The sequence below is a fragment of the Populus alba genome, chromosome 12, assembly GCF_005239225.2.
Source record: "Populus alba chromosome 12, ASM523922v2, whole genome shotgun sequence".
Taxonomy (NCBI): Eukaryota; Viridiplantae; Streptophyta; class Magnoliopsida; order Malpighiales; family Salicaceae; genus Populus; species Populus alba.
Window position 1 is genome coordinate 12,330,610 of NC_133295.1, and position 17,570 is coordinate 12,348,179.

Here is a 17,570-nt window from a genome sequence, read left to right on the forward strand (position 1 = left end):
GCACCCATCTACCCAAGGCTCAAGGTATGCTTCGTGTGCGAAAACTAAATAATAAACTTTGGAATGGTAACGAAGATCAGAATTCTTCCTTCCGACAAGGTTGGGATGTTCACATAAATTTGGAAAGTTGATCGCTTTTTGATGACTTGCAATAGAAAGGTCACGTGTGGACAAAGTCGGACAAGGCTTATTGAGATAGGAGACCTTTTAATGTAAAAATAATATATAACAAAGAAAAGGAGAATATAAAAAAATATATGTTGTGATTGTTACGGGTGTAATTTTATATTGTGATTTTATTCTATTTGAGAATATGATTGTAGTTGTTTTTTAAAATATTTTTCGTATTGAAATATATTAAAATGATGTTTTTTTTTTTAAAAAAAAATTATTTTTGAAATCAACGCATTAAAATAATTCAAATATACTATAAAAAATTAAATTTATTAGAAACAAATTAAATTTATTAGAAACGTAGCAGGTAGGTTTTGTACTTACAATGGAGAATTTATAAGTGTGCCTATTCAAAAATAAGCATGTCTTTTCAAGCTAGTTTGGGGACTGAATCAAAATATTTTTAAAGAATTAGGGATTGAATTGGAGCGGAGGAAGGAAAAATTAGTTACGCGTGTATTACATGAACCAACGTAGCATGTGAATAAAAGCGCCTCCTCGTAACGGCACGTGCAACGCGTGTATTTCTCTACTTCCTTCTTTTCTTTTCTTCTTTGCTCGAACAATTGTTGGTGTTCGATCTCTTGTTTTTTTTTTGTTTTTTTTTCCTGTGGAGCCTCTAGTCCAATCAATTGACTGTTAGGCCTCTGGCCCAATAGCTTAACCAAACACTAGCTGGCTGTTAGGCCTTTGGCCCAATATCTTAACCAAACACTAGTTGGCTGTTAGGCCTTTGGCCCATCACTTTTCAACGCTCATAATTTCCTGTTTCCATCCATTCACCCCCACAAGGTCAGTCAAGGGAAAGCCCCTGCATAAATTCCTCGCCTTTATTTTAAAAATAGCCATTTATTTTCCTATTTAATCTTCCAAATCTTCATTAAAATTTGATTTCCAGATTGCTGGGTCCATCTCGGACCTTATCTTCCATGCCTATTCTAAAGCACCATGATCATCCATGGCCTTCTCAGTCTTAAGCCATTGATTACATGGTTTTAATCTAACCTTCAAAGCCCATGGGCCGATCCATCTCAAAACTCTGGCCATTTTACAAATGCCACGTGACATCAGATATTTCATGCACTGGATTTCATTACCGCTCTCTAAAACACTGAAAAAAAACCCATAGATCCCCATTTTCACTAAGGTTTAAGGCTTTAAGCACACCCTTCTCTATCTGTCAGTCAATCCATGGCAATTTCAAGCTTAAGCTTTGCTTGTAGACCCGGTTTTCCTCTTAGGCCATCTCTTTTTCGCCGCATTCAAAAAGTAAGTGAATTTTACGTTTCCATTAATGTTTACAGTAACTAAGTGAATTTGGATATTTTTTTTCTAAATGTTTTTTTTTTTTTCATTATTTTCTTGCAGGTTCGGTTCAGCTCAGTTGCAGCAATTGAAACCCTTGATGTTCAAGAGAATGTTATCAAAGGCAACAGTCGAAACTTGGGTACGTTTTGCTTTATTGGGCTGTTTTAAAGTTCTCTGCTTTTATGGTGAATTTTGGTTTTTTTTTTTTCTCAATTTTGGACTCTTTTTTTAAACTTTCTTTTAGGGGACTGTAAGGCGCCGGAGTGGAAGAAATTGAGTTCCAAGGAACTTGGACTCAGTAATTCATTGATTTCAATGCCTACAAAGAAGGTCCTTAATGGGCTTAAGAAAAATGGTATTGTTTTGGGTCATAACGACTTTTGTATCTGTGGATTTTCCTTGTTTTGTTGGCAATGAAAGGAAACATAAGTTGTTGGTGATACTTACGTTTATGTTAGGAAAGTTGTTGTTTGTTACTAATGGTCATGATGTTTGTCATAGTCTTTTGTTGTTAAAAGATTGAGTTTTTCTTTTGTTTATTTTAGGATATGAGGTTTATCTCGTGGGAGGTTGTGTCCGGGATCTTATTTTAAAGAGAATACCAAAGGATTTTGATATAATCACATCAGCTGAGCTTAAAGAGGTTAATTTATGCTTCGATGCTGTGCTAAGCTTGTATAATTGTTGGTTTCTTTGTCATTTTGTTTAGCGTTTGTGATGCCTGAAACAGCTTTAGAATCTGTGTTTAAATGCAGTGCGATAATAAAATGTTCTGTTGGAGCTATTTAACAAGCTTGGTGAAATTTAATCATGTGTATAGGTAGTAAGGGCATTTTCACGGTGTGAAATAGTTGGCAAATGGTTTCCCATATGTCACGTGCATGTTGGGGATACTATTGTGGAGGTATGATGCTCTTTTTCTCTCACTCTCTGATCATTGCATCTGACAGATCATTGAATTTGGTTATTCTTCAATTAGTACACTTTGTGCTACCTGTTGACGACTATTGCATCATGCCACTTCCAATTTTATTCCTCTTTGCACATAATTGCCATAGCATTTGTTTCTTGGATTTAGGACTAAATCGTCTACCTTTTTTGTTTTCATTTTTGTATTTCTAACTCTCTTTAATAACAGGTTTCGAGTTTTAGCACCACAGGACGGAAGTTCAAGGTGGATTTGAGAAATGACATTATTTGTCCCATTGATTGTGATGAGAAGGATTATGTTCGTTGGAAGAATTGTTTGCAGAGGGACTTCACAATAAATGGGTTAGTAGTTGAAGATACAAATTACCATTTTCTAATTAGTGAATTTTGTATCTCTATCTTGCAACTCTCCTCATTCTTCAAATGTTTTGACGTGTATGTTTTCCTTCTTTTTTATATATTTTGTTCTGGGACAGTTGTTTTAACATGCATTTGTCTTTGCATGCAGGTTGATGTTTGATCCATATAAAAGAATAGTGTACGATTATATGGGAGGTCTGGAAGATATTAAAAAGGCTAAAGTGTGAATGTATTTCTTAACTTCGTTTGTTTTTTCCTATCATTTTTCAATAAGTCACAATGTATATTGTCCTCACATCAGCTTCTGTGGGCATAGGTGCGAACTGTGATCCCAGCTGGTATTTCTTTTCAAGAGGACTGTGGTGAGCCTTTGTCTTCAATTCAACTTCACCATCTTTTACCAGTGAAGCATGTGCATTTCTAGTTCATTAACAAGTACCATATGCATAGTCAACACTTGTCTTCTCATGTTCATGATCAGGTTGTATGTGACTCCTTTCTATTTGCAGCTCGCATTCTGCGTGCAGTAAGAATTGCTGCTCGTTTAGGATTCCGTTTTACAAGGGAAACAGCTCACTTTGTCAAAAATCTTTCTCACTCATTATTAAGACTTGACAAGGTGATCGATCAGCTCTTCCTTGCTTCTTTTTAGTTTCTGATACATTTAATTTTATACACGAATGTTTAAACTGACCTAACTCTAGTATCAAAATGTTCTAGCCAAGAATCATGATGGAGATGAACTACATGCTAGCATATGGTTCTGCTGAAGCTTCTTTGAGGATATTATGGAAATTTGGACTTCTTGAACTACTTCTGCCCATCCAGGTTTGTATTTGATGTTTCATTTCTGTGTGACACTTCTGTTGCTGGGCTAATATAGATTTGTCTTGCAGGCAGCATATTTTGTTCGTGATGGTTTTAAGAGACGGGATAAGAGATCTAACATGCTTCTGGTAATCTTATTATTTTCATCTTCTGGTTTGACTGTAATTGAGGTTCAATTATAGATCAGGTTATAAGTTCCGGCAAAGCTTGACTACCATCTAGTCTTGATTTTGGCTGGGTCTCTAAAAACAGTGTTTCTTAGAAATTGGGTTTTGTTTCCTGCTTTTCATAGTTACTGATTTTCTAAACTAATAATCCAACAAGGGTATACCCCTGCCCATCGCCAGTTTTGTCAAGAAGACTCTTTCAACTACACTAATGGTTTAGGGGCTTTAGGTACAGTGTTATTGGATTTCTGAAGTTGCTATACTTGCTACCAATAATAGCTATGTTGTCTGGAATATGAATGTGTGGTTCTCATTAGATGTTGATCTTTAAGAAGAGTATTTTCAAGCATAATGGGGGTATATGAGGCCCAAAAAGTTTAATCACTCTGGTATTATGTCGGTATATATTTCAAAAGCACGGGTGGTTGACTTCTTAAATGATTGAAGTGTTTGTTATTTCATCTGCAGTGTCTGTTTTCTAACTTGGATAAACTCCTTGCACCTGATAGACCATGCCACAGCAGCCTATGGTAATATTTTTCTTGATCTAAAATTTTGCTTTTCCCTTTTCAGATGCTATAATAACCCAGCACACCATGATCAAAACTTTTCAAGTTTGTTTGTCAACTATGCAATTTATCACCTCTCACTACATGGTGCGTTGCCAGTGAATATTTATGAAGCTGTTTATTTGATTGAATTAAAATTTGTAAAAACATTATCCATCAATGAAGGTAATTCAAAGTTACATCCTCTGCAGTCACATGCTTTTGAAAATATATTTAATGCATGCTAGGGGTTTTCTTCTTCTTTTTTTATGTTGTTTCATTTTAACTCTGGTATTTCTAAGGTCCTGATTGATTCAAGATCATATTGAAGCAAGCACTATCTCAAGTAAATCAACATTTAGTACTGGCTGCACATAAGTTACCAAGAAGTCAAGACTCATCACATCATTTTTTTTTCTAGGGTTGGAATCTTAGCATTCCATAAAGCATTAGCTGACCAGCCAAGGGATCCTATTGTAGTGGCAGCATTTTGTCTAGCTGTTCACAATGGTGGGGATATTTTAGGAGGAGTAAACATGGCAAGGAAGATCACCAAGCCACATGACATCAGCTTTCATGAGTTAACTAAACCGCAGGATCTGGACTCTGAGATGCTGATTGATGAGGTTGTGGATTTCGCTGCATCTGTTAAACAAGTTTTAAATTGGATGACCGATGAGTATTATGTTTCACTGGCAATGGCAGAGTACCCTCAAGCACCATATTCAGATTTGGTGAGCACTTCCTTTTCCTTTTCCCTTTTCCTAGTGAGGCTATGTTTGACTTTGACAGTCATCCTATTACAAAAAACAGCAAGGATCCTGATAATGCATAAGAAATAGCATTATGAGGGATATGCTTTTGGAGGGGCCATTGCTTTTTTGCAATGGTAAAAATTGCACGGGCTTGCAACCAGAAAAATGGAGGTTCAAGTCTAGAGAACAGCCACTTATCCCAAAATTCTAATATATAGAACTGTCTTGAAATCATCTCTGAGATTTAGTTCCACACGTTGGCTCCATGACTAGATAGAGTGGCCTTTCAGAAGAAATTATCTCTGCTTAACTTTGCACTCCATCTTATAATATAGTTTCATTTTTGAATTCTAGATATAACAATTTTCTCAACTTGTGACATATTTCATTTTTATTGATATAGTTTCATTTTAAGTGCTTCAAATAATACTGGTAGTTGGAAATATCTCTGGTATCAGCTATTTTCACCAGAAGTAAAACCACTGATGATAAAAACAGGACCTCTCCACTATTAATATAAGGTAGGATCATTGCCTACAGATTTATGCAATCTATTAGCAGATTAGGGTGGATATTATTTCCACATGTAGGTTTAAGAATGGAGATAACTATTGTGTGGAGAGTATCTTGCTTTCTCAATGTTTGTTTTTTCTTCAATGCTTTTGGTATTTATATTTATATATATCATTCGGAAAATGCCTCACATGATCTACAATGTGCAGGTATTCTTTCCGTTGGCAGTGTATTTAAGAGTGTGCAGGATTTTTGAGTGCTCAAGAGATGGCCCGGAAAAAGGTTTTATGCCAAAGCAAGGTAGAAAGATCGATTACGAGATGTTGGGTTTGGGAGGCCTGCAGGAAGTTCGCCATACTTTTGCGAGGGTTGTTTTTGATACTGTGTACCCGCTTAATTAAAACACTATGAATTGGAACACTGTAATTATCATTCTTTGCTCTTCTCACGGAAAAAAATCATTGAACTAGCTATTGATTTTAATGGTTTTCATAAGGTTTATTGATTATTATTAGATTAATCAGCAACTGGAGGTGATAACAGAAGCTGACGAACTAATTAAACCGTGAAACCGATAAAAAATTGACTGAAAAGACTGAATTAAGAAAAAAATTATCACTAATAAAAAAAATCTAAAAAAATATCAATTCGGGTTTGATTTAAAAAATCTAAAGTATCTAAAAAATTATCTCCACCAGAAATCTGGCCAAGCCACCTTAAATGGCTAGAGTTAATAGACATTGCCAATGTCTAATGTTCTTACCGTGATCTTCTTGCTCTTGCACTTATTCAGGATTCAACTGTTAAGGTATATTGTCTGTGCAAGTTTCTTTAATATGTAGAACAATCATTTTCCCTCGTATTCTTTTCTAACAGTTCGCATTTAAGTCTAATAGAACTCCTGCTTCAATGTTTCATATTTCTTTTTGTTTTTTGAAAATTTGTTGGACCAATTTCCCTATGATTACTTAACTAACAAACCACGTTTGTTTTTGAAGTCTGTAAATGGCAACTTATAACATATGCTACTGAAAATTTCAGGCGTATGTTCTCTCATCTTATCTCAATTTGTTGGTCTTAACCCTCTTATAAACCTGTTTTGATTCTCCGTCTCCTGAAGCTTATTATGTTCTGATAGTTTTTGAAATTCAAACAAATATTGCTCCAGGAGAAAGGAATCTCTCATGCAAAAACTACTTAATGTATGTCCATGATGTAATAGGTTGTATTTCTTATTTTAACTCTGTTTTTATCTGGTGTAGAAAGAAGTTTCACCCTTTAAGTTTATATGCAACCAGTTTTACTATCTTCTCTTCTGAGTACTCGTTAACCTTATCATATTCAGTGATTCAATCAAGGAATTCTTTTATATCCAAATCTCCATTGAACTTATGTGTGTTTTGCAGCGGTCTGTCTTGGAATGCTAAGATCCTACAACCTCCATCAAACTCATCTCCACCAACGACCTTCACATAGTCAAATAATTGCCTAGATGGATCTTTAAAAATAGGTATGCGGTTAAGCCTGCCTTGAGTGAAGTCTCTAGGCAAGTTCTTTCCTCTTCACGGTCCCTTCTTATGTCTCCCATTAGCCAAGCTAGATCTGTTATGGCTTGCTCCAAATAACTCATTCTTTGTTCCTAAGCTTATTCCAAACGATTCATTCTTTATTCCTGAGCTAGCGTAAAATAATATATTTTCTGCTCTTAAGCTCACACAACGCCCTGGAGTACCTTCAATTTTGCATCATGGATTAGGTTATTGCCGTCTTCGCTTATCAAAGAGATCAGCCTATTTTGATACCAATTTATGAGGTATATAGCGTTGTCAAAACTCTCCATTATTTTATAAAATATAAATAATGGTCTAAATATCTATTATTAAAACTTACTAACTAATAGAATCTTTCTAATTCCTAACTAGTAAAATATTAATTAAATTAAAAATTCTAAACTAAAGAGAAAAATAAATAATTGAAAACTAAAATTAATTAGAAAAATAATTAAAATAAAAAAACAACAATTTTAGATGCTTTCAGGTTTTTTCATGAATTTCTTTTCAAACTTGATTTTGTCTATCTAGTCTATAAATATAGTTGAACACGTTTCAAGTCAACTTTTTTCGGTGTTGTTATGCAGTCTTTTATAATAATATTAGAACCATCTTGATTAGTTTTTTAATTTAATCAAATTATAACTCCAGTTTTAAATTTTTTTTATTTTTTAAAAAACAATAGTGTCATCCGCCCGTAACACACACACACACACACCACGCGCGCGCGCGCCACCATCTAGCTCAACCCAAACCTGGACCGTGCAATCCTTCACTAAGAGACGCAAGTTCAAGAACTGTAAAAGCCACTGCTTGACATGAAGATATATTGGAAAACGTCTCTATTACTCGACCTGCTTCCTACTTTGTACGAGACTTATTCCACATGCAAGTATTTTCCTTGATTTGTTTTCTGGGTCGTGTATATACATACTGAATTACAGATTTTTATTATTATTATTTTCATATTCTTTGTATATTAGCTCTCACTAGCTCCCATTAAGTTGGGAAAATTGAAGATTTTTTTTATAATAACGAAATTGAAATACATCACATCTTACAGATTGGCTCAACTTTGGTATCAAAAGTCAAGGCTTCTTTCTAACCGGTTTGCTATAGTGCTTCTTCGTAGAATTCACTACTAACTGGTAATATATCTTGCTATAAACTTGATTTGCTTGAGACAAGACTGCTTTCAAGCAACCAACTTACATGCTGTTAGGCTGCCAACAAGCCAGGATTCAACGAAGTTGCTGAACCTCAAATAACTCAACAAGAATGGTATGGTTCCAATCAGGTAGTATGACCTAATGTTGTTTTAAAGCGAAGTTATATGTTAATTAGTGAATCAAGAAAGTAGGATCGCATACTCAAGCAGACAAGATTGCTTTGATCATTTTGTCATCACACAGAAACCAGTTTCTGCAGATGATATAAAGCTTTTGTGAATCATGATCGTCCTGGACATATATGGACAGAAATATGAACTCGATAATCAAACTATAGAAGCTTGCATGTTACTTTCACATCATAATATTCTAATCTTTGTGAAAACTGAGATCCAACATTGCTTGTTAGATTGTACTAACATGAACATATCATGATAGAAGATGAAATGAAAACCATCTGATGGGGACACCGAACCGGAAATATTATTTATGCACGTGTATGATCATAGACGATGGAGGATAGTCCAAACCATTGAGAAATTGGGCTTTAACTTGTGTTTTGGGCTTAATTTATATGAACTTGTAGATGAGTTTTATTAATTTGTCTTTATTTTGTTGGGCTTGATTTAATTATTGTTAAGTATTTTATTTAGTGGGCTATAAGCCCAATTGCTTATTGTAGTTAGGGTTTTAGTATAAATACCCTACTTTTCTAAATGTTAAGGGACTTTTGATGATTAATGAAAATTTGCAAGTTTTGCATCCCTCCAATCCCCCTCTCTTCCTCTTCTTTAGCTTCTTTCTTTCTTCTCAAGCTTCTTTCTTTTCTTGCTTTAATTCTTTTTATTTGTTGTCCCGCGTCAAATTTAGTATCAGAGCATGGCTTTTAATTGTTCTTACAATTAATCGATCTATGTGTTATGTTTATCCCTAGATTAATCTGAAATTTAAAAAAAAAAAAAAAGTTACTGTTCATCGAAAAAAAATTAACTGTTATCCGCGACTGTAACCGGGTTTTCCAGCAGCGGTGCCCCTGCCATCTGCGACGCCTCAGCCAGTCACAGCGGCGCCCCTGCCATCAGCGGCGCCTCAACCATTCACAAAGGCACTCCTGCCATCAGCGGCGCCTCAACCCGTCACAGCGGCAGACCCACCACCGAGAAGACCTGCACATCAGTCCACCGATCCACGCCGAGTTGCTACCTCCGACACAGACCAACGGCAACCACCAGACTGACACCGCAGGAGACATCAATGGATCTCCGGCCTCGACAACACAAAACCACCCACAACAACCCACAGCGCCGCCCTTGTCTTCGGTTCCAAACCATCAGTCGCAACCATCGGTATACCTACACATCAATCCCACAGAGCGATTGGCCATTCAACATCAGCGCCGGTCACAGCCAACGATCAAAAGGACACGCCGATTCACTGCCTTCAACAACCAGCAGCGCCGCACCCACAACAGTTCCTTGTCTTCGGTTCCAAACCAACAGCCGCAACCAACACAGACACCACCGCCTCTTCCCTTGCACCGCCAGACCCATCAGAACCAGCAAGCTTCGTGCGCCGCCGCCGACAACAGAGACAACAGGTCACAGAAGCCAGCGGCAACAAATCGCAGCAGCCAAGGAAGAAAGAAACAAACACTGGATTTTAATTAACCTAGACACGTCACATGCCACGTCAGTGTTGACTGCCACGTCACCTGCCTCGCCAGCTTTGACTGCCACGTCAGTGTTGACCGCCATGTCACCTGCCTCGCCAGTGTTGACTGCCACGTCACCTACCTCACCAGCGTTGACTTCCACATCAGCGTTGACTGCCACATCATACGCACATCCAGTTGGCCACGTCAGCTCCAGCAGATTTCAGCCTCCCCCAGCACTCTAGTCAGTGAATCACTCTCCCCTATTTGTTGAAGTTTACTTTTCTTGGTTTTTCACTTGTCATTCAAGGTTATTATTAATATTACTTTTGTGCCTAGAAAAAATCTCAAAAAAATCATAAAAAAAAAAAAAAAAAATCTCACCTAGCATTTTAATTGTTAATTTTTGTTCATCAACCTCTTTCATCAGTAATAGCTAATATCTTATTCTATTTAATAATTACGAGTTCTTACTTGTGACATCGTGTTTGATTAATCATTTACACTTAAGAATCTAGTATTACATGCTTACAATTTTATTAGTGTAATTTGTTTTTGATTAATCTCCACATTAAAAAAAAAAAAATTAGCTTTATTTTTGTATTGTGATTTTACATGCAAGAACCATTTGTGATCTCAATTCCTTTTATAAGTTAGTATTGCATGCATTTGTGTCACGATCAACTAGTGTCTAAGCTTAAGTTTACACCTACTGTAGACTCAACCTTTAGTGATACTCTTATGATCATTTTAAGGGAACTGCAAACTTAGGTGATCAACATGTTTAGAAGAATTGAGCCCCAAGAGAGTTTTCGAATAAGGCACTCAAAGATCGATAAATATCACAAGAATAATAATTATGGACAAGATCACTTTGAGCGACACCAATATGACCATCATTTAGGTTACTCTAAACACGATGACTTTGATGAGCGAGTCTTGAGTCCTAACAAAATAGAAGCCCCCACTTTTGATGGTCGTCATGACCCTTGGATATTTGATATGTGGATTCGTGATATGGATCAATTCTTTGAGTGGCATAATTTGTTTGATAATAAGAGAGTTAGATTTGCTAAGATGAAACTCATTGATAAAGCCAAAATTTATTGGAGAGATGTTGAGGATTGTTTAGAGATGAGAGGTAAACCTCCTATAACTGATTGGATCAAAATGAAACAAAAACTTCAGGAAAAGTACCTACCCCAGTCTTATAGGAGTAAACTCTTAGACCAATGGAACAATCTAAGACAAGGGAACAAGTCTATCAATGAGTATATAACGCAGTTTAACGATTACATGATTAGATGTGCCATAAGAGAGAATGAAGCCATGATTTTGCGTAGATTTTGTAAAGGCTTAAATGATGATCTTAGAAGAGAAGTTGTATTTCAAGGTATGTCTACCCTTAACCAAGCTTATACCTTAGTTAAAGACTACAAGTTGGTCACAAAGAATCAGTGGAATAATCATCAAGACTCTTATAGTATCCCTACTAGGTCCCAATTCAGAAGTAGTGATTCTTTGTTAGGTGCTCCACCCCACAGACCTAATCCTAGTAGCGCCCAACTTTGTAAGAAAGATAGAGGCAAACAAGTTGTCAATGAAGTGTCCAAGGTGAGTTCAAAGGTCAAGTGTATTAATTGTTTAGGTTTTGGTCATATCTCTTTAGATTGCACCTCGAAACCCTTAGTCGTCCAAAAACATAAAGATCTAGGTAAAGAAGAATATTGTAGTGTTGAAGTGTATGAGCCTAATCTTAAGGATTTTAGTGACCTAGATGACGAGGATGTGCAAGAAGAGGAACTTAACACAATGAGCCCCACATGAGCTTGAGGGTTGAGGTTAAGGGAAGAATCTGATATGTCTGCTTTGATGGTGGAGGAAATTTTAAGGAACTCTTCAGTGGAATCACCTATAGAGATAAGTATGGTCTTAAAAGAGTCTCATGATATTAGTCCTCCTGAATTATCTGATTCCTCACCCCACATGCTTGGTGTCCAGCACATCATAAGTTTAGAGCAACATGTTGAGCTTCTTAACCCCCTACCACATGCACGTTATGAGGAAGATGAAGATAATCCTAGTTTACTTGATTGTGTTCATACCATATCTACACAAGTTTCAAACAATGTTTGTCTCATTCCACACCCTCAATCATTTAGTGTTCATAGTTACAAACTTGAGGAGCCGATAGAACACCTTCCCATATCTCCTCATGATAGGATGTCTAAGTTAGCTGAGTCTTTACAAGGTAGAGTTCATAATTTGCATATTGAGATCATGAAACAAATTCAAGCAAGTAATGAACAATACAAATTTCGAGCTGATTTTCTTAAATATCATGATGCACTTAATGTTGGAGATTATTTCATGATACAGATTAGACCTGAACGGTGTCCTTTGGAAACCGATCATAAATTGCAAGTAAGTAGTGCTAGACCATTCAAGGTGTTGCAAATGATTACATCAAATAATTATGTCATTAAACTTTGATATTAACTCTACTTTGAACATGAAAGACCTCAGTATTTATAAAATACAGCCTACCCCTGACGCTCCTTTTGATACCCCTACCTCATTATCCATATCTTTGGCACAAAAGGAACATATTAATGCTACTTTGAATGCACAAGTTGTTTTTACCAGGGATGGTGAACTTCAGCAAATCCCAGTATATGAATTCGACGACCAGATTCAGACTATACTTGGATTATTAGAGGAGCATCACAACAGCTTGATCCTTGTCATTGAGAGCATTATCGGAGCTGTCTTGACCTATACTCGACGGGGTCGAGTTCTTCCAACCTCGGGAGAATTGATGGGGACACCGAACCGGAAATATTATTTATGCACGCGTATGATCATAGACGATGGAAGATGGTCCAAACCATTGAGAAATTGGGCTTTAACTTGTGTTTTGGGCTTAATTTATATGAACTTGTAGATGAGTTTTATTAATTTGTCTTTATTTTGTTGGGCTTGATTTAATTATTGTTAAGTATTTTATTTAGTGGGCTATAAGCCCAATTGCTTATTGTAGTTAGGGTTTTAGTATAAATACCCTACTTTTCTAAATGTTAAGGGACTTTTGATGATTAATGAAAATTTGCAAGTTTTGCATCCCTCCAATCCCCCTCTCTTCCTCTTCTTTAGCTTCTTTCTTTCTTCTCAAGCTTCTTTCTTTTCTTGCTTTAATTCTTTTTATTTGTTGTCCCGCGTCACCATCCTCTTAAGAATCAAGCAACGATGATAGAACAACGAAATACAAATCATGTATTAAAAGAATACCGCCAATGAGCATGGTATCAGCTGACCAACTATTATTTGTCCATAAAAAAGAAACCCTTTTAGGAGGGTGATATACTTGTTCACCGGTAAGCTCGAAATTTAAGGCTTTGCGACAGCTGGAGCAGGAGCAGCACCACCAGTAGTTGGTCTATGAAAAGAACAAGAAAGTTGTTGAAATGCAATCTTCAAGGACTCAGGAAAGAAGATAACAAAGCATAAGACGATACAAAGCTAAAGGAAAAGAAACTTACAGGCCAACAAACACTTTAAATGCATCATAGATACCCCATTGTGCTCCTGTAAGTGTTCCTATCATGACAATTCGGAGAGGAAGGCCGCGGGTAAAGAGACCCCATAAACCTAGCTGCCTGACAGCCTGCGATAGAAGAAACCATGACAAAACATTGCAGGTGAACAAATGCTGACAAAATGAGGGAACAAAAACACTTGTGCATTAATTAAAAACAACTAGGGGACACTAAAATTCACTTACATCACCCGCAGTCGCCCCCCTGGCACTGTTGAGGAAAGACACCAGGTTGTCAGCAGGGTGTGAGACAATAGCACAGAGTATACCAGCAAGGTATCCACCAGCAAAGCTGACTCCAAGCTGCAAATTTTTGCTGCACTGGTCTTTTGGTGTTGGGATGACATTCTTGTATAGTTGCTCCACAATAGTCTCAAAGGACGCAAATTTCATCATTGTATCTGCAAGAAACATACCAATTCTGATCGTCAGCTACATTCTTAACTTCAAACAAACAGATCCTTTTACTGAACATGTTTTGGCTTACATGGAATCTGACGTCCCCAAAGAGGAACAAGCCCTTTATATAAACTGAGAGCATTGAACATTCATTCATCAGATAGACATTCGGTAGTTTATGTCGTGCCCTAAAAATTACCAAATAATCACAAAACGAAAGATTTTTTGTGCCAGTGTCATACCCAGAATAACCTTCAGATCTGAGAAACTTTGGCATGCCATCTGCCAAGCCCCTGGCAAAACCAGGCTGGGTTTGGACACGAACTTTCACTGCCTCCATAGGGCAGAGAGCAACATCAGCGATTAACTCAGCAGATGCTGAACCAGCAAGATAAATCAAGGTCTTGTACTTGGCTGCAAATTCAGGGCCAGCCATATCTGAGTAGTACTTCTTGAAGAACTCATAGAATCCGAATTTGCAAGCACCCTGCGCACTGTAACCAAGCAAGGTAGGAACCCATCCTCTAAAGAAACCTCTAACTCCCTGCTCCTTGAGCAATACTCCAAATCCTGATGTGATGCTCTTGTACTTTGATGGGTCAATCTGAAATATCAATTACAGTAAAATTTCTGCAGCTGACCTGTAAAATTGTGGCTAGTGGGGTATTCATTTTCAAGTCCACATCTAAAAGTAATTTTGCTCCAAGGATTGAGGATCAAATTTCTAAAAAAAAAAACAAAAAACTCTCAAACTAACAACCAACCATAAGAATAGCAAGAAATTACTTCTCTTTAGAGAGAGAGAGAGAGAGCAAAAAACCCTTAAAAATCACAAATTAATCAAAAACTTTTTCATCCTAGAAACAAAGATTAAAAAAAGCCAAGAATTGTTTTGCTTCGTAAATGAAAATCAGTTAAAAGGAAATTTGCCAAAGTTTAGGTAGTACTTTCAATTCATTATATTTTGACAACATCCTAGTTAATAGGATCATAAAAAGTGTAAGATCATACACAAAGAAGTTAAAAAATCTTAATGTTATACCTGCATATTGCACTTGACAAGATCAAGAGGAGTGACAGTCATGTGAGTGAGTCCACAGCTAAAAATCCCACCAGCAGTACAAGTCAAATAATAAGTTGGTGAGAACATCTCTATCTTCTCCGAAGGTGCTGGTATGACAAAGTTCTTTGACAGCACTCCATGATCACCACTTTTGGATGATGGTGAAAGCTTAGACTGTTGCAGGAGCTGCGGCATTCCTCCATTATAACTGGAGCCAACGGAAGAAGAGTAAAGAAAGCTTGGGATCAAAGATTGACAAGAATTGCTGTTCTTGGCCATTTTAAACAACTCTATTCGTTGAATTGTTTTTTTTTCCTCTTTGTTGGTTTTGTATCTCTGTCTCTCTATGGCTTTGAGGAGAAAATGGAGCTAGTGTTGCTCCTGTTTAAAGGAGGGAAATAAGGAGAAAATGTGGCTGGAGAGAAACGAAGTGTTTGGAGCGCCAGAAAGATTTTCAAAGGGCTGCCCTTCCTTTGCGCGGTAATTTAATTATAGGCTGTCTGGCTCTGTTTATTTTAGTTAAGCTTTTTTTCTCAACAGTAGAAAAAAAAAAAAAACCAACCCCAATATCGAGATGATCAATTAAAAACATAAAATTTTTTTTTAAAAAAACTGACCGATATCATCCAAGTTTATAAATAAAAATATGATAATACTATAAAAAAATATAATAAAAAAAAATTTAAATTGTTGAAATTTATAAAAAATAAAAAACTGACCTAAGCTCATATGGATGAACAAGCAAAATTTGTAGCCTGATCATGATATAAAGGTAACCATGTCGAAAGAAAATTTAAAATGAATCCATTATGAAGCATTAATTACCAAACAATCCAATTCAAAACTAGAAAAAAATTAAAAAAACATCGAAAAAAAAAATTTAATCTGCTAATATTGTGACCATGGATATCAGATTAAGATAATCTCACATAAAAGAAAGTGAAGGAAAACAAACACAAAGATCAATTTTTAATAAATCAAATTTGATACAAGAATTAAATGAAATCAAACAAGGAGGGACATAGTTGAAGAAAAAAAATCAATTCAAAAGACAAGACAAACAACAATAAAAAAAATAAAGATCAAATTATATACACTTGAGGGTCTAGCCCATTGGTCAACTGCAAGGCTTGCTTTTGCGAACATTTTGGGTTCAACCCTCTCTGTGTACCCTGTCACCCTCGTGGTGTCTTACCTGCTCACTGAGCTTGCATGATGTTTGGTGGGCTCGGGGATTAGTTGTGGTGCGCGCAAACTGATCCGGACACCCCAAGTTATCAAAAAAAAAATCAATTATATGTAAAAAACAAAAGTCAGAAACACCTTTATATTTTGGCAAGAAGAAGAAAAAGAAAAAGAAAAGAAAATAAAGAAGAAATAAGTTTATCGAAGCCCAAATGCTATTATGCCGTGCACACACATCCAACAACTAGAATGATTACAATTAATACTTCATTGGCTTGCTAAAAGGGTGTGGGAGTTACCCAAAGACACACGCCAACCACTTTTATTTTTTAAAAAAAAATTTATAAATTAAAAATAAAATATTGTTTTTTAGTTAACTTAATAATAACTAAAAATCTATGTGAAAAATACAAAGAAAAAAAATCTTGAATACCTCATGAAAATTTTTGTTTTTTAAGGACAAATTAATCATTTCAACGTGCCTATAAAAAATAAAAAAAATTAAATTATTCATGATTAATTTATAATGATTATATTACCCTAATAGCTACCTCGATAGCTAGCTCATTGGGTTTTTTTTATAAAGGGCAAAACAATAATTATATTATTATGGTGAGTAATGATTTGTGTGGCTACAATGAACTAACCTTGACTTTCATTTTTTTTTTTTTTAATTGAATAGAATGGTCAAAATTTAATGGCATCTATATTTCACGATATTTATATTGAAAATAAACTGATATCTTATATATAGATATCATCTCTTCAAAAAATCAATAAATAAACTATTAATAATATTTACCCGTCAGCAATTTTTTTTAATCGTAATATAAAATTTACCTTCAAATTAAGTTAATTTTATTTTTACCATCTTAGCTGAGATCTTAAAGTCAAAAAGTGTATTTGATAACTTGAATTGTGATTAAATAAATAATATTAACATTGGAAATCCAAATAATAATGAATTAAACACCAACTATCTTGGTTAAACCCTTACCTCCCAATAATAATTTGCAAGCTATAGCTTACCAGTAATTGCCAATTTGACATTGGTGAGTTAAGAGCCGAGAATGGCTGGAAATGACTCACGAGTTCTTGGCTCAATGCCAAGTCTAGACCTTGGTGAGTTAAGAGCCGAGAATTCTACTAATTGGTCGAATCAATTTACATGCTAGTTTAAATTATTATTTTTGTTAAGTATTTTTGAATTGTATTAATATGTTGATGATAAAAATAAATTAATTATTTTAATATATTTTTTAAATAAAAAAACAATTAAAAAAAACGTATCAAAATACAAACACTACTTAATTAATATTTAATATCTGGCTAATTGATCAACAACAGATCCAGTCTAGTGGGCAATAATCTGACC

General features: G+C 35.6%; 2 protein-coding genes across 4 annotated transcripts; one reads left to right on the forward strand and one right to left on the reverse strand.

Moving 5' to 3' along the window:
• Window positions 1–1,266: 1,266 nt before the first annotated feature.
• LOC118044625 (uncharacterized) lies at window positions 1,267–6,091 on the forward strand. 3 transcript variants are annotated; one of them, XM_035053019.2, is made up of 14 exons: window positions 1,267–1,443; window positions 1,543–1,621; window positions 1,727–1,837; window positions 2,028–2,125; window positions 2,303–2,386; window positions 2,621–2,754; window positions 2,921–2,993; window positions 3,089–3,134; window positions 3,282–3,391; window positions 3,493–3,600; window positions 3,669–3,728; window positions 4,236–4,297; window positions 4,737–5,049; window positions 5,793–6,091. In XM_035053019.2, exons 1-14 carry the CDS (start codon window positions 1,366–1,368, stop codon window positions 5,982–5,984), a joined length of 1,548 nt encoding a protein of 515 aa, XP_034908910.1. In that variant the 5' UTR covers window positions 1,267–1,365; the 3' UTR covers window positions 5,985–6,091. The 3 variants fall into 3 exon arrangements, 2 of the variants coding, with proteins under 2 accessions (XP_034908910.1, XP_034908911.1); XR_004686819.2 differs by lacking the exon at window positions 5,793–6,091 and having other exon boundaries at window positions 4,236–4,423; window positions 4,737–4,803; XM_035053020.2 differs by lacking the exon at window positions 4,737–5,049 and having other exon boundaries at window positions 5,793–6,066.
• A 7,088-nt stretch (window positions 6,092–13,179) lies between these two features.
• Window positions 13,180–15,454, reverse strand: LOC118044624 (mitochondrial phosphate carrier protein 3, mitochondrial). The gene is made up of 6 exons (XM_035053018.2): window positions 14,990–15,454; window positions 14,190–14,551; window positions 14,036–14,079; window positions 13,735–13,949; window positions 13,493–13,617; window positions 13,180–13,389 (listed from the first exon to the last, which is right to left on the reverse strand). Exons 1-6 carry the CDS (start codon window positions 15,287–15,289, stop codon window positions 13,341–13,343), a joined length of 1,095 nt encoding a protein of 364 aa, XP_034908909.1. The 5' UTR covers window positions 15,290–15,454; the 3' UTR covers window positions 13,180–13,340.
• Between the last annotated feature and the right edge of the window lie 2,116 nt (window positions 15,455–17,570).